We start from the raw sequence: 20,778 nt of genomic DNA on the forward strand, positions 1-20,778 counted from the left end.
GCCGCACCTGACCTTCTGACCTCAAGTCAAGGGGAGGGTCCTCTGCTTCCCACGCGGAAGCGGCGGGAGCCCAGCGTGGATGAGGAGGTAACTGCCGTGATGTATGCTCATCCTGCAAGATTTGATAAGGACAAAAAAATACGGGAAAGACGTGAAGGGTGATCCATATTCTTGTCCCCAGGCGATCATTGTGGCTGTCCCTGACGCACCGTTTCCTTTCTAAAAGTTCCCTGGTCCTCCACTACTGTGGGGAGTTACAGACTCCGTGGTTTTAATGGCCATGTCCTTACCGAGTGCCAGCTCTGTGCCGGCACGTTACATGTGATGGGGGTCCTTCCGGAAGGGGTGATGGGCCGCGTGCGCCACACGAAGTTCCAGCACGCGCACATCGGGGTCTGCTGCACAAGTGAGGCGGGGTAGGAGGTGCTGTTCAGACGGGTGCTCAGGGAGGCCACTGCGAGGAGGGACAGGACAGGGGGCCCCTAGAGCGCCTGCGGAACTTTCCAGACAGCGGGCTGAGCCTGCATTCTGGGAGCAGCCAGTGGGGAGTGGGGTCCCAGGGGTGTGGCTGTGGCAGGTGGCGGGCGCGAGCATGCTGGGTCGCTTGCACGGTGGGCTTACGTGTCGTCCGCGCTGCTCTGCGGTCTCTGTGCCTGTGTGGCTGGGCATGGTCCCCGCCTGCCTGTCCCCAGGTGCTCTCTTGTGTCTTCCTCCACGTGCCCCGAGCATCCTTTTCCTCCCGGCCTCTGCCTGAACCTGGAGTTAACTTCTGTGTGCCGGCGGCGTGGCTGTCAGCGTGCGGGGTTTGTGGACGTGGGAGGAGGCGTTGGGGGATGGCCCCGCGCTGTCGCTCTGTCCCCGTTGGCAGTGAGCGCCCCCTTCCTTCAGCCGGAGAAGTGTCAGCACGTGGCTTGGGCAGGGCCCCGCATCTGGGGTCAGGGAGCCAACCGCAGGGTACTTCCGATTCAGGTTGCTAGCCCAGCAGGGGTCCCTTAAATTCTTTGAAATTGTGTTTGTAGCTCTTCCCTGGCTCGGAAAATCATGGGTCTGATAATGCAATCCTATTTACTCACTTGGCGTATCGTACCGTATACTTAGAGTTTCACAATTAAACAGTAAAAGTGGAGTTTAAGGTATTGAAATAATTCCTTTTTCTGTGTGTTTTGTTACCAGTTTGATGATACACGCTTTAGTTCTCTGCCCGCGGCAGGAGAGCTGGGTCTGCAGAAGCCTTTCCTCTGTCCCCTCTCTCTTGCCTGTCCCCAGAGACAGTTTAAAGTTTTTATTTTCATTGGTTTCTGGGCCATTCATTCAGTTCCTTCCTTCCTTTCTTTCTTTCTTTCTTTCTTTCTTTCTTTCTTTCTTTCTTTCTTCCTCTTTCAACAGGCTTTTTTATGGGGAAGGGACTGAAGAAAGGGAATTGGATGAGAACTGATTTATTTTTATTTATTTTACAGCTTTTTATTTTTATTTTGTTTTTTAATGTTTGTTTATTTTTTGAGAGACAGAGAGACACAGAGCATGAGCAGGGGAGGGACAGAGAGAGAGAGGGAGACACAGAATCCGAAGCAGGCTCCAGGCTCCGAGCGGTCAGCACAGAGTCCCGTGTGAGGCTGGAATCCACAAACTGCGAGATGATGACCTGAGCCAAAGTCAGACACTTAACTGACTGAGCCGCCTGGGCGCCCCAGTATTTCTTTTTGTAAGAATAAGCATGTTCGTGTTCACACCTGAAGTGCACGTGTGCGGAGTTGCACCCTGTTTTCCTTGATGATGTTACCCTGGAGATCATCTTGTGCTGGCATTCTGTGTTAACTGAGAAACGGACTTTTATATCTGGCCCACTCAGAGAAAAATTACTTTTCCTAGCGACACCTTCCTGCACGGTGCAGGCACTAAAACCTTCAGAATACCTCTGGAAGGAATGGTCCAGAAGGACACCTGAGTGCCTCCTGCCACAGCGACGAGGCCCAGCAGCCCACGCCGGCCGAGCCGGGGAGCTCCGGGCTGCAGGTGGGGGCCTGCCAGGCAGTCCCGCCGGCCGAGGTGAGAGGCAGCTCCCCCCGGGCTGCTGTGCTGTCGCCAGCGGGTGACTCAGCCTCCTGGCCACGCGCCAGCCGGGTGTGAGGAGGCTCGCCTTTAAATAGAGCTCAGCACGCGTAAGGCTTTTCTTGGGGGTTAGACGCCCATAAGACACATGCAGCACAGTGCACCCGCTTTGAGAAGTGCGTGCATCTGTCCGGCCCCCTCACACTCCGGACGCACATGCTCCATTCACCCCCAAGGGCCTCTCCTGCCCTCTCGTTGACAGGCACGCGCCCCGCTTCGCGTCTCTGTAGTTTTGTTTGCCGTGTCACAATTCACGGAAACGTACTTGCACATCGCGATCGTGTCTGGCTGCTTCACGCGGGGTGTTCTGGGTTCGCCCTGGTCGCGCACACACCGTATCCGTCAGTCCACCGGGCGCCGGCGGTTCGGTTTCCTGGTTTGGGCAGTAATGAATGAAGCGTCTCTGAGCGTTCGTGGACAGGGCTCGGTGTGGACGTACGCGTGCGTGTTCTTTTCTCCAGGGTAAATGCCGGGAGCGGAATTGCTGAGTCACAGGGGAAACCTGTGTTCAGGCTCCTCAGGCTCAGGCCAGACTTTTCCTAAGTGGTTGTGGGAATGTGCTGTTCATCCAACAGGAGAGTTCCTGTCCCCGCACGCCTGTGCCGGCACGTGGCAGGGTCGGCCTCTTGGTTCTAACTGCCGGTGGGTGTGTGGTGGCGCCCCACCCATCTGGCTTCACGGTCCTTTCTTGAGACTTAGTCTGCATATCGTGACGTCAACCCCGTTGAGTGTCTGACTTTGTGAGTTTTAACAAACACATACGTTACGTGTGACTGCCACCACAGTCAAGGTGTGGACTCCTCCCCAGGCCTGTTGGCGGTTACCCCCGGCGGCCCCTCACTGGCCCTGGCACCCTGTCACTATGATTTGCCTCGTCCGGAGTTCCGTAAACGTGAGCTTGCACAGTGGTGGTCTTGTGTGTCTGGCCTCCTGCACTTAGTGGGACGCTCCTGAGGCTTAGCGGGGTGTCGCACGCACCCCTTTCATCGTGGACGACTGTTCCATGCCGTGGATTTGCTGCATTCTAGCCGTGCTCTGAATCGTCTCTCTCTAATTGGTAAGAGTTAACCTCTATCCCGGTTACGATTCCTTGGAGGTCACGTATGTGGCCGGTGTGCTCCTCAGCTGACGGCCAGCCTTTGCACTTTTCTTCGTGGCGACGAGTGGGTTTCTTGGTTTTCCTGTAGCAGCATTTGTCTGTCTTGCCTTCGTGGTAAACACCTTTGAGTCATGTTTAATACCTTCTTCCTAACCCCAAGGTCCCAGGGATATTCTCCTGTATTTTCTTCTGACATCTTGACATTGGCTTCCGTCCCACAGGATCAGCTGTGTGTGTGTGTGTGTGTGTGTGTGTGTGTGTGTGTGTGTGTGTGTGGTGCGGTAGAGCTCGGGGTCACTCTCTCCTCTTTCTCCAGCAGACAGTTGTCCCAGCACTGTTTCTTTGAATGGGCCTTCCTTACCCCACTGGTCTGCACGTCCCTCTGCAGTATTTCAAGTTTGTATTACATAGGGGTCAGTTTCTGGGCTCTCGGTGGCTCTCACTTGGTTTATCTGCCTTTTCCTCGGTAGCATCGTGTCCATAGTGTAGCTCTGTGCTGACACTGGGGCAGTACCTCACTCGCTTCTTCCAGAGAATTGTCTGTTTTTTGGTATTTTGATCTTGCTTATACATTTTTCAGCCAAATCTTTAAAGCTTGTGAAAGTCCCCAGAGTTGCTTTGATTGGGATTGTATTGGTCCGTGGGTCAGTTCGGGGAGGATTGACATCTACGGTATAGTGCCTATGTATTCACGAATTTGGTTTATCACTCTATTTAGATCTTCTGTAAGATCCTTCATTCAAGTGTATGTATTTTTTTCCATGTAGGTCTTGTTAGATTCTTTCTAGGATTCTCTAAATAGTAGTTTTTAAGAATTGCATTTTCTAGTTTTTGGTGATGGTACATTGGATTGTAGTTGAGATTTGGATATTGACCTTGTGTCTACCAATCTTATCAAATGCTTTCATTAAAAAATGTGTGTGCCATTAAAAAAATTTTATTTATTTTGAGATAGAGAGTGAGAGTGTGTGGAAGGATCAGAGAGAGAGAGAGAGGGGAAGAGAGAGAATCCCAAGCAGGCTCTGCTCTGTCAGTGTGGAGCGTGATGTGGGGCTTGAACCCATGAGAACCATGAGATCATGACCTGAGCCGAAGTCAGATGCTCAACCGACTGAGCCACACAGGCACCCCTGTGGGTGCTGGTTTTTTTGGGTGTTATATGTGAAGAATCCAGTTCTGTACAATTAACGACAATTTCATTTCATCAGAGCCTTATGCTCCCACTCCCTGACCTGTCCTCTGGGCTGTCGGCTTGCTGGGACCTTGGGTACGGTGCTGGGTAAAAGAGGTGATGGCTGGCCTCTTTGAATTATTCCTGATTTCAAAGGAAATGCTTCTAAAGATCTGCCATTGGAGATGATAGTTTGTAGATTCCCGTCATCAAGTTAAGGAAGCTCCTTCCCACTGCTAATTCTCCGAAGTTGTTTGCTTTTTTTGGCGGGGATATTTATTCTGTAGTCATGAGTGGATGTTGAGTTTATCAGATGCTTTTTCTGCCAACTGTGGGAATTGCCTTCATGTTACTGAAAACTGCACAGTGTCTCTTGTCAGCACCTTCTTCCTCCCACCTGCGCTCTCCTTCCTCGTTCTCCGGCTTTTCCAGCCACACCCCCACACCCACACTTCCGGAGAGTTCCGAAGCCACCAGCTAGGAGCCCCCGGCTTCTCCTTCCCGAGTGCCGGCCCCTCCTGCCTGGGCCCTTGGGGCCTCGCTCTCCTGTGCTTGGACCTCAGCCTCCTGGGTCCCCTCTCTGTGCCCTTCCCAGCTGACCCTCGCGGTGTCCTCGCCTGCGTCTCTGGGACAAGGTGTGTTCTCCCTCACCCTCCCGGCAGCGAGGCCCCACTCCTTCCTGCGTCTTTACCGTGTCGCTTCCTCCGTGAAGCCCGTTAGGCCCCTCAGATGAGGTGCGGAGGCCCCCTGGCTCCGGGCTCCTGCGGTGCTGCGTGGCCCCCCTCCACGGCCTGGGTGGACGCGCGCGGGTCCGCTGCTCGGCTCGTGCCCTCCCCCCACCACGCGGGAGGCCCCAGGAGCGGGTGCCGCCTTGTGCCCCTGGTTTTCGTTGGTGCGTGTTGCATGCTGGCACGTAGTAGGTCCTCCGTGGGTGAGTTGCTGGCTGACTGCGGGAAGGGATGGGCTCGGGCCCCTGCTTTGCTTCCTTGACTCCAGTGTTCTGAGAAGCGGGGTTGCCCGGGGCTGACGTTCTGCTGTAAATCACGTAAAGTCACAGCCTCTGCCACCTGACCTCCGTTTCCTTGAACTTGTGCAGCGTTTGCACGAAAACTTCCACAAGAGGCAGGGCGTCCAGTGTTCAGTGTAGCTGCTACGGCCCCAGGCGCTGGACGGGCCTCCAGTCTGGCTGCCCCCGAGTCCGGTCCCGCGGCACGGGCGGCTCTGACTGGCACGGCGCCTTTGACGCTTTGAGGTCAGTCCCTCTCCTGCGGCCTCTGTGGCTCACCAGCCAGCTGGACACGTGCGAGGGCACAGACGCTCACCTCAGGGTGGCCGAGTGTGCGGATTTGAGGGTACAGTAGATGATACTGACTGTGCGAGGACGTAGACCTTGCCGAGTAGAAGGCCATGGGGATGACCCTGCAAGGGAAAGTGCCTTTCTCTCTGCTTACCGATCCTGACAGAGACCCAGAATGTTCTTCCAGAGCATCCTGCGCATTCTCCGCCTCGGTGTTCGTGCAGAGCCACCTGTCCTATTTCCAGAGCTGCTCTTGGGACCCTGGACATCAGCACAGCTTTGTGAGAGAGGCGGTGCCGAGGCGGCTGCTTCGGCACCTGCCTGGGGCTGCTCTGCACGTCTGCTTTGGGACTGCGTTCCTGAGGTTTTGCCGGGAGCATGTGCGCGTTTACTCTTGTCTACGCACGGTTTACACTAGGAAGCACTTAGGGTGAATAGCAGCAGTATCCCTCACAGGAGAAGACAAAGTCCAGAGAAAGGGGGTAGGGGAAATGAAGGAAAGGCAGGGTGGATTGGGGGCGAGGGCACGAGGGGCCCTGGCCTGTTCTGCTGCTGTGGGTGCGCTGGGGGCACAGGTGGGGCGCAGAGCCTCCCCCGGTCAAGGCTGAGGGAGCACCAGAGGAGTGCATGAACCACACCTGGAAGAGCGTGGTAACGTGTGTGTGCAGAGGCTCTCGGGTGATGCAGGGCGTTTAGGATTTCAGCCTGAAGAGTAAGAGGTAACTGCGCTCCGTCTCGATCCTGAGCGTTCAGGGAGGTTGAGGGGTTGACCTGGGCCAGTGGGGGTGCTCGCTGCCCACACGGGGAGGCTGCCCGGAGCAGGAGTGCAGGCAAGTCGCCGACGCCCCTGGATTTCAGGGGTTTTAGAGAAGTGAGAACATGAGAAGGTGGCGCTGGCCGAGCAGAGGAAGGGCCAGGGCGCAGAGCCCACGACTCCTCTCCCACGCGCCGTGCCCTCCCAGGCAGGGGCAGGGACACTGGGTGAAGTGCGCTGGGCAGGTGCTTGTCCACCAGCCAGGCAGGTCGGGCCGCCGGCCCCTTGAGAGTGGGGAGGCCTGGGGCCATGATGTCGGAGGGCAGCCTGGCCCTCGGTTAGGGAGGCTGTGTCCTCCGTCCTGCCCTGTTGTCGGAGAGCCGGCCGTGTCTTTTCTGGGGACGGTGTCTTCTCTCCACCTTCCAGAAGAGCAGTGACACGTAGACAGTGCTGGAGCCGCAGGGCGGGGCCGCCTGGACCCTCTGGCGCGTTGGTGTTTAGTAAGTGTCTGTTGAGTGCGAGGCCCCGGCCGCCCCCGGACACGTGCAGCATGGAGCGTCCGGGACCGGGCTGGGCAGACGTCCATGGGAGAGAGCGCCTCGGCTCCCAGGGTTGCAATGGGGCCACAGGGATGGGGACGGTGCGTGGGTCCCGGGGTGAAGTGGTGGTGGACCTTGAGGAGGGGGGGGGGCAGAGGTGGCGGCAGGCAGCCCTCCTCACAGCCCATCACCCAGCACTCGCCGGCCCTGTTTTTCTCGCTGTGGATTTAAGTGACGCGGGGACTGTAACACTGACGTAAAGGGCCGTGGATGGTGGGGCACCGTGCAGACACCCTGAGCCGTGTGCAGACCGTGGTTTTCGGCTCTCAGCACAGCGCTGAGCACGCCCGCGGCACTGTCACCCGGGTCGGCCCCCTGTGTTGCTCCGCAGGTGTATTTTTACGTCACACATCAAGGACATGCGTCTCTCCCGGCACACAGTCGGAGCACATTCCTCTGGAAGATGTGCGGTTCTCGGTGCGGACGTGGCCCGCTGGCTGCACTTGTGCCTCCCGGGCGAGGGACGCGCCTTCCAGCACTGGAGCTGTGAGAAGAGACCCTTGCCCAGAATTTAAGCCCTGCATCCACCCCAGGCTGTGATAGATGTAGGTGAAGAGAGTCATCTAGTAATTTGCCCGTCTTCGTTAGTGAGGCTGAGCTCCTTGCTGCCTGGCCCTTTGTGTTGCTTTTGGGAATCACTTGATACATTTTTTGGCCACTGATATTTACTTAAAAAATGTTTTTAGATTTTATTTTTAAGTAATCTCTATACCCACTGCGGGGCTCGAACTCACAACCCTGAGATCAAGAGTCACATGCTGGATGGACTGAGCCAGCCAGGCGCCCCTTGGGCACTTTCTAAAGTAGATAAGACAGCTGTGATTACGACAATTTAGTCAAGATTTGGACAGAATTTTGTTTTCAGAAATTGTGCTTTAAACACATTCATTACAAAATTTCGACCTGTATGGAAATGTTTGATCCACCCCACCCCCCACCCCTGGCCTCTTCCACCGGCCCAGCCCGTGGCAGACGGTTTTGCAGGGTGTGTGTGTGTGTGTGTGTGTGTGTGCGCGCGCGCGCGCGTGCACGTGCATGTACATGTGTGTATGTGTGTCTAAAACACAGTGTCTGAAGAGTTCTGGGGACACGCTACTTTAAACTGTTAACGTCCTAAGTTTCATCAGGACTTGGAAAGTCCCAGGACGCTGTGAGGAGAGGGAAACGTGATGGGTTGTGGAGTCCTGACTCTGTCTCAGGCCGCCATCCGCTTTGAACCCTGAACTGGCGGGGGATCCAGCTGCCCTGAGGCTTTTTTGTGTTTCTTTTTTATTGAAGCGCCGGGGACCCGCAGCGGTATGTTGGTTTCGGTGCATGATGCACGACGTACGACGTGGCGATTGGCATGTCTGTCACGGTCATCCCGAGTTTGGTGTTTTGTTTTCATCAAACAGTTCAGATATTTTTTCTAATCTTTCGCATTTGAAAGCATTGACAGCATGGGAAAACAGTTCCCTTTTTTTTAATATTTATTTTTGAGAGAGAGAGAGAGGGAGAGAGCATGAGCAGGGGAGGGGCAAAGAGAGAGGGGGACACAGAATCCGAAGCAGGCTCCAGGCTCTGAGCCGTCAGCACAGAGCCTGACGTGGGGCTCGAACCCATGGACCGCAAGACCATGACTTGAGCCGAAGTCGGAAACGTAACCCACTGAGCCACCCAGGTGCCCCAGGAAAACAGCTCTTCACATGCACGTCCACCAGATAGCACACTAGCCACTGGTTGTATTTTTCTTGGCTCCTCGTCCTTACAATGGTTGGGCTTGTTTGCAGCTGGCCCGTGGAGTGCGGCTGGAGGTTGTGTTCTCTTTGTCTGCCTCTCCATGCAGACGTTTGAGGGTGTCATTCCTGCCCCCAGGGAGCTTGTGCTGAGGGAGGCACCGTCCGGGAGCCACAGTCGTAGGATGTGGGCCTCGAGCTGGCTCTGGAGGCAGCAGAGCAGAAGGAATGTTCTAGAACAAGGCCCTATGGTAGGCGGGGGCTCTGTGGCTGGCGTCTTCGAGGTGAGGCTGCAGAGGGAGGGCCACCTTATCCCAAAAGCTGTGGGAAGCCCCTGCAGGCTCTTTGGTAGGAGGGTTTCCGAACCATCGCTCCATGGTGAAGGGAGGTTGACCATGCTGCTGGGTACCAGTAGCTCATCCCTGGTCATCTGTACTTTTCTGTTTTATGGATATTCCAGAGTCACTTGTCCTTTTATGTGCTGGTGTACTTCTGGTTTGTTCCCACCTTGTTACACACAAAGCTGCTGCGGGTGATGTGTGTGTGGGTCTGTGTGTTGAGGTGTCGCCCTGGGGACCTGATGTGCGCTCCCTGATGACTGGTGTGGCGCACCCTCACGTGTGCTCACTCGCCATCTGGTATCTTTGGTGAGCGGTCTCTTCAAATGTGTTGTTTCTTATGTGTTTTCTTGAATTCTGTGTGTGTTGTGGATGCAGGCCTGTCCTTGGGTGTGGGCCCTGCGAGGACTCCATTCTGCGGCCTCTATTTTCATTCTGAGTGTGGTTTCCAAAGAGCAGAAGTGTTTAGTTTTGATAAAGTCCAGTTTACCAATTTGTTTTTATGGGTTGTGTTTTTGGTGTTGTGTCTAGACTATCTTTGCCTAACTCAGGGTCACAAAGATTCCCCTTCCCCCCCCCCACATTGTCTTCCAGAGTGTTAGGGCTCACGTTTAGGTCTGGGATCTGCTTGGAGTTGCTCTCGGTGTATGGTGTGAGGCATGGATCCAGGTGCATGCTTTTCGCGTGTGGATGTCCGCTGGTTCCCCATTTGTCGAAAGGCTGCCCTTCTCCCATCCAGTTGCCTTTGTAGCCACCACTGGTCCGTGTTTGTGCAGGCCTGTTTCTGGACTGTTTTGTTCCTTGATCTGTTCGACTTTGCCTCAGTGACCGCAGCTTTCTGATGCCTCTGGAAAAGGTCAGTGTTAGCCTCAACTCGGTCCTTACTCCCGCTTGTTTGGGTTACTCTAGGACCTTGTGTTTGTGGATTGTAGAATCAGCTTGTCTGTTTGCACACAAAAGCCTGCGGGGGTTCGGGTGGGTTTTGTGTTACGTCTGCAGATGGCGTTTGCGGGGAGTTGACATCCTAACCACGCTGGCCTGGTGAAGCTCTTCACGTCACGTGTTCCTTAACGTTTCTCGGCCGTGTTTGTAGCTGGCGGTGTATGCTCAGATGAACTAAAGTTCATGATGATGGCATGTGTGTTGTGCAGGGAGCTGCACAAGCTGGAACACGAATCGGGTCAGAAGCTTCATCTCCAGCTAAATATTCAGAAATGCGGTAATGCCACTGCTCCCTGCCCCGGAGCAGCAGTGTTTCCTCCTGTGCTGCTCTTGCTTCCAGCCTTGAACTGCCCCCCTGTGCAGATGAAAAAGAAAATATTGAACTTTGCAACAGTAAACAGGTCTTAAAAGAAAGGTGCCCTCGGTGCGCACTGTTAAACACCGATGCCCCCCGGAAGACGCAGGATGAGCCTTGACGAACAGGGCCCCGCACTCTGGTGGGGACTTCTTCACCCCCGAGCTGGCGCCCCAGCTCAGCTGGCCGGTGGGTCCTGCACCCCTGTCTGCTGGCACTTCAGGGGCCCGGGGGGAGTTTTCCAGAAACTGGAAGTTTGCAGTTTATGGACGAGCGTGGTGAGATGTGACATTGACCAGCTGCTCGTGAAGGGTTGAAACCCTGGGACCAGGGCCACGTGTCTGGCCTCACGTGTGAGTCGGGTGTGGATTGGGCTCAGCAGCACCGTTTGGTACAGTTGGTGCGCTCTCCCCTCCCTGCTTAGGCCTGCGTGGCGGGGTGTGGTGCCAGGACGCGGGAGCCCCGCCCACGCGCTTGTCTGACCCTGTGCCCCGAATCCTCGACCCTGTGCGTTTAAGAGGCGGACAGCCATGAGAGTAAAAGGAACACTTGGGCCTTAATTTCCACCAGCTTTACCGGTGTCCCTGTTAGCATCTTGCTTGGTCTGCTGCTCCTCCTGGCGGGGCTGTGGGTGGCGGTGTGGTGGGAGGGCCCCAGGGAAGGTCTCCCTTCTACCCCGGCCCTCCCGGCCCTCCCCCTCCGCGGTCTCCTCCTCTTGGCGCGGGAGCGTGGGGTGTGCGGCACTCAGAACTGGACCATCCAGCGAGGTGCAGACAGACTGCGCCCTTTTCTTGGGCACGTCCTGACTCTGGCTTCTTCAGCATCAGCGTCGGGGCTCGGGGCACAGTCTCATTCTGCACGTGTGTGATCGCGGACGGCTTTGCCTTTCCTGCCGCTGTCTGTGTTGACTCTCACCACGGCCCGGTGGAGACCTTGTGGCGGAAGTCTGGTCCCCCTGACCCCGGCTGCTCCTCCCTGCTCCCGTCACTCCAGCTCCCGCTGTTCCCTCGGGGAGGTGCCCCCTATCCCAGGCCCGCGTGTGGAGGGCCGTGGCCCGAGTCCCCTGGCTTCCCCAGAATTGAAACAAATTTGTTTTGCTTTTAAATTTCAGCATGGTTTATTATGAAAGGGACGTTTTGGAGGGAAGCTTACTTAATGGGCAGGTGGGGTTCCCGGCGGAATCCAGAAGTGCCTGTTTAATTTGTAGTGTAGCTTTGACCTACGTCTTGGTTAAAAATACGATAAGGAATGTTGTAGGAGAGGGATCATGACAGCTAACATTGGGTGAAAACCTTGAGTTTATCCTGAACTCTGGTGCTCGAGGAGGGGTCGGATCCGTTCTTAGGAACTGGCGGTCCGCGCAATACTGGGATACTGTGCGTGCGCTCCGCTCTGCTGTGTGGGGCGCCCTGCCTCCCAGGGAGGGGCGGGGTCAGGGTCTCGTGCGGCGAGCACAGGGAGGCCGGTCACTGCTGCATGGCACGGACCTTGGAACTACCGGCAGGGTGTTCATGCCGTGCGCTGTCATTTTAAAATCTGAGCTTTCACAGCAGCAAAAGATAGAGAATAGTCCAGTATCCTCACCAATAAAGAAATCATAAATACGCTTTGGATGGAATATTACGTAGCTACTGAAAATTGTGTTTTTGAGGAATGTTCAATGACACGGAAACAACTTACGCTACAAGAAGTGAGAAGACGACGCGGGCTGAGTAGCAACGCCATAGCCTCAGTTGTGTTCACAGTGGCCTTGGCGTGTTTTCCACGCACACGGTCACCAGAGGACGCGGGATTTCAGGAGATTTGTTTTCCGTGTGCGTCTCTGAGTTCCTCAAGTTTCCCGTACAAACTCTACTCTGGGAAAGATATTAAAATTGTTAAAAAAGAAAACCCAAGTTCTTTTCTGTCTGCCCGATCAGGGTTGTGGCTTCCGTGGACTGGCTGGTTTTGGCTTTAATGTGTCTGGAGTAGAGGGGACGCGGCGGCGGCTCCCGGGTGAGGGAGGGGCCGGGCTCCATCAGGAGGCGTGGAAGGCTGGTCCGGGGCTCCCGGCTTGCCTGGTGACTGCCTGTAGGGCTCGGCTGCACGGGCCAGACAGGCTCTGAAGGGTCTCCTGAAGTGGGCGTTGTGTTTTCCGTGTCAGGGCTTTGCCGGGTGGCCCGGGTGTGCGGGGGGGCCTTTGGCGGCGTCTGTGGGTGGGGGAGGGGCCCACCTTGCCCCTGCAGAGGGTGGGGAGGGGCGGCCTCCCGGTGTGACTGTGGGCCAGGCCTGTGTGTCTCAGCGTTGGCAGGAGTAGACTCTGTACAGCTGCTTATCTGTTTGAGATGAGTGGTCACAGCCAGAGTTGACGAGATCCAGGGCTGCGATAACGTCATTAAGACGGGGTGTTCGACGCAGCAGTCAGTGTGGTGACCGTCCTCGGGCTATTCTGCCTATTGCCCGATCAGTGACCATAGCTGGGGAGACTGGGCGTGAAGTGCGGCCCCAGGACAGCGCCTGCCCTCCTGTGCGCGAGCCTTCCCTCCGCCTCAGGAGCGAGTGGCTGTTCTCGGGTTCGCGGTCAGTGGGGGTCCCGGGGTCTACGAGCAGCCCGCCTCCCTCATGTCCAGCTGTGTCCGTCAATCTCACTGCTCCATTTACATACCCCCTTGGACGTGTTTGTAATGCCCCAGTCCAGTTACGTTACCTGCTTAAAGTTACGTGGTCACTTCTCCAAATTTTGTTCAAACCACAGGCCTGCTGCGTGGCTCATGGTACCTTTTCTTACGGGTCTGTGGGGCCAGGGCACCACTTCTGTTTTGTTAGCATCTTAACCACGTCACTGGTTCATACATGTTCATCCTTTAAATATTCCTCTAAGTTTCTGTAGGTGTGATTTCTTAAGCAGAAAAGCAGCTGATAGTCAAAGCGCGTTCATGCACTGCCACGTTAACAGGCTTAAAGTTGGGGCACTAAGTCACGGGTGCTGGCGGGCCCTTTACGTGGCCAGGGGCCTGGCCATCCCTCCTCGCTGCTCGGCGACATCAGCAAGTGGCTTCCCAGAACCCTAACGAGGGGGAGGGGGTCTCTAGTGACTAGTGACGGGATGGTGGGCTTGAGAGACTGGCATTGGGAGGAGGGCCAGGTTTCCTCTTTTGGGGTCCCCAGTGTGCTAACGGGCTCCAGGGTCTGGGAGAGTTCAGCAGAGTGTTATTTCAGCAGCTGGTTTTTGTTTTGTTTTTACATTTCAGCACGGTTTATTATAACGGGGACGTTTTGGAAGGAAGCTTACTACTTAATGGGGATGAATGTGGTTCTTTGAAATGAGGGATTATAGCTGTGAGCCCGGGAGAGGCCTGTTACTTCTGGATGTCATGCTGGGTGTCGAAGGAGCCGGGACCCGGGGGTTCAGGGGCTCCTCTGGGAGTTACTGGGGTCACTCGAGCTCCCGTTTGGTTCGGGAGGGAGAGCCCTGATGCTGCTCGTTGTAAGGCCGGCTGGCCGTTTCTTCTCGGAGAGGCCACCTTGCGTGCAGCCTGGAAGAGGCCGGGCCGCGCCGGGGAGGCCTCCTGTCCCGGAGCGCCAGGCACCGGGCCTCGTGCGAAGCGGAGCGTTTCTTCCTCGCCCTGTCCCACCGAGTGGGAGACTTATCCCCAGGTGGGGATAGGCTGCTGTTTCTGGTGGAATCGACGACGTAAGTGCTTTGTGGTTCTTGAAGCTACAGTTAATGCCGCGTCTGGCTGATGGCACTTGCTTCCTGGTGATGGAGCTCTGGAGCTGCCAAGCACGGGTGGCCGTCCCTGTCCCTGCGTGTGTGTCGCGGGCGCCCCAGGTTAGCCGCGGGCGTGGCACGACCCCCGCACCCGAGAGCAGTCCCGGGAGTTGTGTTCCCGAGAGGAGTGCCTGCTTCGGGCCCCCAGGACCCCAGGCCTCCCTCCTCCGAGACGGCCGGTGGGGCTGGGGGCAGTGGTGAGCACCGGGCCGCCTCATGGGGCTGGCGTGTGGCCGTGCAGGCGGCCGCGGGGCAGGTGCTGTGGCCGCGGGAGCTTCGCCGCCTGGCTTCCTTTCCAAGACTCAGTTGCTGCTTGAATCCCACGAGGAAAACCTCGTACGTCTTTCTGTCCCGGACGCCGTCTTTCCATCCCGGACGCCGTCTTTCCTGGCGAGCGTGCGACCCTGCACTCTCGCAGCTTCTCTTTTTTCCTTCTCAGAGCCGACCGGCTCCCCTCTGGTAGGGTCAGCACCTTCCCCGGCTGTGGCAGAGGGGGGGCGGGGGCGGGCATGTCTCCTGACGCCAGGTCTCCTCTATCCCCAGGTATGGTCCTCGTGCGGAGCGAGAACGGGCAGTTGTTAATGATTCCTCAGCAGGCCTTGGCCCAGATGCAGGCCCAGGCCCACGTGCAGACCCAGCCTCAGACCACCATGGCGCCCCGCCCTGCAACCCCCACAAGTGCCCCTCCCGTCCAGATCTCTACCGTACAGGTGAGTGCACGCGCGCCAGGTGGCAGCAGCCCGAGGGACGTCCTTCCGGCAGGTGTCCCGCGAGGGCGGAGAGGGGCGGCCACGCGCGGCCACCCTCGGGAGGCTCAGGGGAGCCAGCTCCGCGTCCATGCTCAGCAAAACTCTGCCTGGACTCCGTCCTGTCTGTTCCCTCCCCTCCCGTGACTCCACCCCCGGTGCCTCAGTCTCCTCTTCTGCAGAGTGAACCCTGCGTGCGTTAGTGTTATTGTCAGGGAGGCGCGTGAGAGCGTCAGGAGATTGCGTTGAACGGCACCCCCGCCCCACGTGCTTGGGGGTTAGCACCCTGGGCCCGGAGGTTGGCTGGAGGGGGGACGGGACCCCCGTGCTGGCGTGTCTTGTCCGCATCCTGACTTCCGTTCAGCGCGTGCCAGCACGCTACCCGCGTCTTGTCTCCCGATGCCTTTCTGCCTGGTGCCGTGACCCTGCCGTCCTGACTGGCTGGCTGGTTAGTAACTCAAGTGGAGGCTGGAAGGGGCTTGAGGTCTCTTCCTCCTGTGATTTCAGCCGCGTTCCCTCGGGAGGTGAAGGCCTGCACTGTAGACGGAGGACTTGGCTGTGCAGGGAGACACCGTGCCCCTCATCGAATGTCCAGGGCGGCTCAGAGCAGTGTTGTCAAGGCCCGTGGGCCCGTGTGAAGCGAGATGCAGGCAGATGACACCCGTGCTGTCACTGTCACGCGTGTGTGTTACCGTCTGGCCGCCAGCGTGGCCGCTGTCAGCCCGCGTCTGCACCAGTGTGCTCAGGACTGGCCCCGTCTTTCTATCCGGATTAGTGTCAGTGGGCCGCTCGGACCGCTGTCTCCTTTACTTCCTGTTCCGCAGCAATGTGACCCATCTTTAGACCCAGGGGACGCACGCTTCTTACCGTTTCAGTGCTTACGAACAAGATGACCAGAAATCCACACAAGGACTGATTTCCCAGATACTCGCGTTCTTTAAAGTCCACGTTTGGTAGACCGGGGTGAAGGAGCCCGGTGGTGGTGTTACCACCGTACGCACAGATTCCGGTCACACGCTCCCCCCTTGAAGTGGGGTGGCTCTGTTGACTGTAGCTCGCGGCCCGATGCTCCCGAGCCCCCCCTTCTGCGGTAGCGGGCGGTTCGGCTGTGTTGGGGGCGGGGAACCGTGTCAGTTGTTGCTCCTTTTAGATGATGCCTGCTTATTTTTCAGGCACCTGGGACCCCTATTATTGCACGGCAGGTGACCCCAACAACCATAATCAAGCAAGTGTCTCAGGCCCAGACGACGGTACAGCCCGCCACGGCACTGCAGCGCTCGCCCGGAGTGCAGGTGAGGAGGCCGTGGGAGCAGCGCCCTCTGCGTGGAGGTCGGGCCTCGCGGGCTGGGAGGTCGGATGCAAAGGTGGGCTTCGGGAGGAAGTGTCCTGAGGACTGTTTTGTCTCTGATGGCCTACCCAGGCTAGGTCAGGCTTTTCTTTCAACCGCATGGGATTGAACACCAGCAGTGGGTTTTTTTTTTTTTTTTTAAATATTTATTTATTTTTGAGAGAGAAACAGAGCATGAGCAGGGGAGGAGCAGAGAGAGGGAGATACACACTCTGAAGCAGGCTCCAGGCTCTGAGCTCTCTGCACAGAGCCCGACGCGGGGCTCGAACTCGTCAATCGCGAAATCGTGACCTGAGCCGAAGTCGGTCGCTCAACCAAGCGAGCCACTCAGGCGCCCCGACACCAGCTGTGTTTTTAAAACGTCCCCCTGGGGCGCCGGCCTGGGTGGCTCACTCGGCTGAGCGTCTGACTCTTGGTTTCAGCTTCGATTATGATCTTGTGGTTTACGGGAGCGAGCCCTGTGTCGGGCTCTGTGTTGATAGTGTGGAGCCTACTTGGGATTCTCTCTCTCTCTTAAAATAAGTAAATACACTTAAAAAAAAAAAAAAAAAGCTTCTCCCTGTGCCAGAAGCATAATTACAAATAATCACCTTAATTAAAAAAAAAATTTTTTTTAAATTGAGAGAGAGAGTGCATGCGAGCGGGGGAGGGCAGAGGGAGAGAGAGAATCCTACAACCTCTGGGATCATGACCTGAGCCGAAATCAAGAATCAGAAGCTCAACCGACTGAACCACCCAGGTGCCCCCCCGCCTTGTTTTTTAAAAAATGTTTATTTATTTTGGGGGAGGATGGGCAGAGAGAGAGAGAGGGAGAGAGAGAATCCCAAGCAGGCTCCGCACTGTCAGCACAGAGCCAGACACAGGCTCGAACTCAAGATCTGTGAGATCATGACTTGAGCTGAAATTAAGAGTCAGCCGTTTGACCGACTGGGCCACACAGGCGCCCCGGAAACAATCGCCTTATTACTATTTGACTGTAAAGCAGAGGAATCTGTAGCGTGGACGGTTTGGGCGTGGTGCCCGCCGACCTGTAAGTGCGGGGGCGAGGATGCGCGTCTCGTCTGGGAGCGGGGCTCCTGCTGCTCGTGTGCGCTGATGGGTGTGATCTCCACAACCCCCTCCTCCTGGTGAGGCACTGACAGGTGAGGGGTCGGGGGCTTCTGGAACGCACCCCTGGGCCTGTGTGCGGCTGCCCAGCTGCCCTGCGTCCCCGAGGCCTGTGCCCTTTGCCAGGAACCAAGCCCGGTCCCAGAAACGTTCCCCATCAGCCTTTTGGGGTTGGTGTGTGTGTGTGTTCTTTCCCGGGTGTCCGAGGCTGTGGTGGGGAGAGTGCCCTGGTGACCCTCCCCTGTCAGCCTGCCTCTGGTCAGTCAAGCCGAGGACAGGCTGGCCCTTTCCGTCAGCCGGGAGGAGCCCCCTGGGCAGGGTGGCGGCTGGCGCTGGGCGGCCAGGCTGGGAAGCCGGAAGCAGAGGGGTTCAGAGCTGTTCGGTCCTGAGGTGTTTTGAGCGTCCGTCACGATGCAGGTTGTGCGGCGTTGGCCACTTTGTGTCGGGCGTCTGCCGCGTGCGGGGACCGCGTTTCCGTCGTCGCTGGTTGTCGTGTGACTCCCCCCTGTGCTGCTGTGGGGCGGGCGCTGTTCCGGTTTCCCAGATGAGGAAGCCGAGGCAAGAGTGGTGTGGACGGTTGGCGGGGGAGGCCCAGGAGCCTCCTGGCGCCGGGCGCCCTGCCCTCTGGCTGCACCTCGTCGTCTTTCCTTCTGCGTCTGCGGCAGGGAGGTTGTTCCTCGAAGCAGCTGGACAGGTGGGAGCAGAGCGGCAGACTCGTGTCCTCGGAGCGCCCGTGAGAGGGTGGCTGTCCTGGGACTCGCTCTCCGCCTGGGTTCAGTCCGGTGGGCGTGTTAGAGTTCTGCTCACAGTGAGCGGAGCTGTCCTGAGAAGGCCCTGAAGCTGGCGGGTCAGGTGGAAGGCAGACGCAGTGTCGGCACCACGGGGTGACCTATGCACGCGTCAGGCCCGCAGAAGGGAACGTGGGGAGTGTGGCTTGAGGTGCAGGGGACTTGCACGGGGTGACAAGTGCCCTGGCCATTTCTGGGCGTCCGGAAGCCTCTGAGCGGTCCCCCCAGCTGCCCCGAGACGGTGGCTCCGTGTGTCCTTCCCCGCGGCCTTCCTTCCAAGGGTCATGTGATGTTCTCAGTAATCCCTGCGAGCGAACCTTAGGAGTGAGCGAGCACACTCGGGTTGTAAGGAGAGGGTCCGTCCCCTCGCGGGGTGGGGGGTTGGGGGCTGAGCGAGCCACCGGCATAGCCGCAGATGCTCAGGGGAGGCCTCCCGGCGTGCCGGGCCACAGACAGCAAGGTCTGGAAAACCGGAGAGGGAATGTCGAAGGCTAGACGCATCAACTGGGAGAAGGTAATACACAGAGCAGTAACTGTTTGTTGCGACGGCTCGTGTGGAGCCAGGCTCCGGGAGCCCCCAGGGGCTGCCGTGGGGGTCTCCGGCCCCTCCCCACTCGCACCCACTCCCTACGGATTGCTCAAATCTGCTCGGAAAGCCCTCGTTTTGTGATGTTTCTCGATGAGGCTCGCTCGTGGAGAGCAGGGAGAGGCTGGCCTGGTGGCGGGGGCGCAGCTGGGGCCCCTGCCAGAGGTGATGTGGGTGGAGACCCGGCGGGAGGACGGTGCTTTCCCGTCACTGGCTTCTGCACAAGCCAGGTGACACGTTTTCAGCTGTAGTTTCTCCGTTTTGCTTCTCATTTCTGGGAGGACAGACACTTCACACTGGTGGCCGTGGGACTCCTGGCTCCGGCCTCCGCCGGCCAGGCTCTGCCCTGCCCGGGCTCCCTGTCCCCAGTTTTCGGCCAGGCTCGCTGTCCGCGGGGTCCAGGGCTCCGCCTGCTGTGGGTCTCGTTCTTTTTGGGGGATGTGAGGGCCGTCTCTGCAGACCCTCTGTTTACCTTGCCTTTGGACTCTCGTAGCCTCAGCTCGTTCTGGGTGGCGCTGCCCAGACAACTTCCCTCGGGACGGCCACGACTGTTCAGACGGGGACACCTCAGCGAACGGTGCCAGGGGCCACCACCACCTCCACGGCTGCCACGGTGAGTGCCACCCGTGGGTGGGAGACGGGAGCCTCGAGGGGCCCTCCGCCCGCCCGCAGCCCCCCTTCCTGCAGGGTAGAGCTGCGCGGGGCAAGCATGGCCCGGGGACCTCGGCCTCTCCCAGGCGGGCTGTGAGCCAGCGGGCTCTGCAGGGCGGCGGGAAGGCCCTGTCCCCCTGCTTGAGGCTCCAGGCCGCACAGAAGTCCACGGTGACAGAAGCCCAAAAGGTGGCATTTGAGGCCGCGGCCTGTGCAGCATACAGGAGCGACTGTCCCCAGAGCAGAGCCACGTCCCTGCTAGGCTTCCAGTGGCTCCCCGTGCACGTGCACGTCGGTCACCTGCCGGGGTCCTGCTTTATTTAGACTCCCTCTCACGCTGCTCTGCTCAGGCATTTCCGCACCTCTCGTAGCTGGGTCATAGTTTAATTCCTTTTGTTGCGTGTTTACGTAGACGCCAGCTTTTCTTTATGGTAAAGCCACGTCATGGGGGACGTGCCACAGGTTCCTCACGGTCACGCGTATGGTTGTTCGCCCGGTTACGTCCCCGGGCGTTGAGCTGCTGGCTGAGTCAGGGTGAGCTCTGCTGTGCCCCTCGCTTGGTGTGGCCACACGGCACACGTCCCGGCTTCCACCCCTCAGCAGCCCTGAGAGTCGCTGCATTTTCTGCAAAGGAGTTTCTTGTAGACGTTCCGGTGAACCCAGAGGCTCTGACGGAAACCTGCCTTTTTAAGACTTTTTCACTTGTATCTTTTTAACTTGAATCCAGGAAACCATGGAAAACGTGAAGAAATGTAAAAACTTTCTATCTACATTAATAAAACTGGCCTCATCTGGTAAACAGTCTACAGAGACAGCCGCTAACGTGAAAGAGCTGGTCCAGAACCTACTGGTAAGAGGATGCGGCTCTGAGCACTTGTTTGACACGCGGGGAGGTCCCGCCAGAGGCGCGCACGGCCTGTGGTGGCCTCCTGGGGACTGACCTGCACCCTTGGGTGGAGGCCGGCGCCCGGCCCGTCCTGCTTCCCACGGCACTCACACGAAGGCCACTTGAAAGCGTTCTGTCCACCTCAGGAGCGTTTGTAAACACACCTGATTGAGAGCGTTTTCGAGGCTTTTTCTTGCATCTCTCTGCGGGCACGGCCGTCTTCTCTGCGTCTCCTTTGGTCTCAGGTCCCTCCTCCTTGCCCTTCGCTTTCCTTTTGGTTTCTTTGTTGAGGAAGCCTGGTGGTTTGACATCTGGGCTCTTGGATGCTTTCCGTCCTTCCGCTGGAGGGATGTGTCTGCCCGGGGCCTCCGTTCTCGACGCAGGCAGCCGGGTGGGGGGTAGAGGGGGGACCCCTCCCCCGGGGTGACGGGTGGTGGGACAGCCACTCTCGGAGCCGCCGTCTCCTCCCCAGGGGGCTGGCTCTTGCCCCCCCTTGCAGGCCACCCTGGTTTTGGTCTGGAAAGGACAGAAGTCGT

At 57.8% G+C, this 20,778-nt stretch overlaps 1 protein-coding gene across 1 annotated transcript in view; it reads left to right on the top strand.

Moving 5' to 3' along the window:
- The window catches only part of TAF4 (TATA-box binding protein associated factor 4), a 65,701-nt gene that overhangs the window by 21,730 nt on the left and 23,193 nt on the right, over positions 1–20,778 (top strand). The window contains exons 2-5 of the mRNA XM_027046613.2: positions 14,674–14,840; positions 16,049–16,168; positions 19,199–19,318; positions 20,084–20,206. Coding sequence (XP_026902414.2) covers positions 14,674–14,840; positions 16,049–16,168; positions 19,199–19,318; positions 20,084–20,206 — 530 coding nt within the window. The remainder of the gene's footprint in view (positions 1–14,673; positions 14,841–16,048; positions 16,169–19,198; positions 19,319–20,083; positions 20,207–20,778) is intronic.

Source organism: Acinonyx jubatus, chromosome A3 (assembly GCF_027475565.1).
Source record: "Acinonyx jubatus isolate Ajub_Pintada_27869175 chromosome A3, VMU_Ajub_asm_v1.0, whole genome shotgun sequence".
Taxonomy (NCBI): domain Eukaryota; kingdom Metazoa; phylum Chordata; class Mammalia; order Carnivora; family Felidae; genus Acinonyx; species Acinonyx jubatus.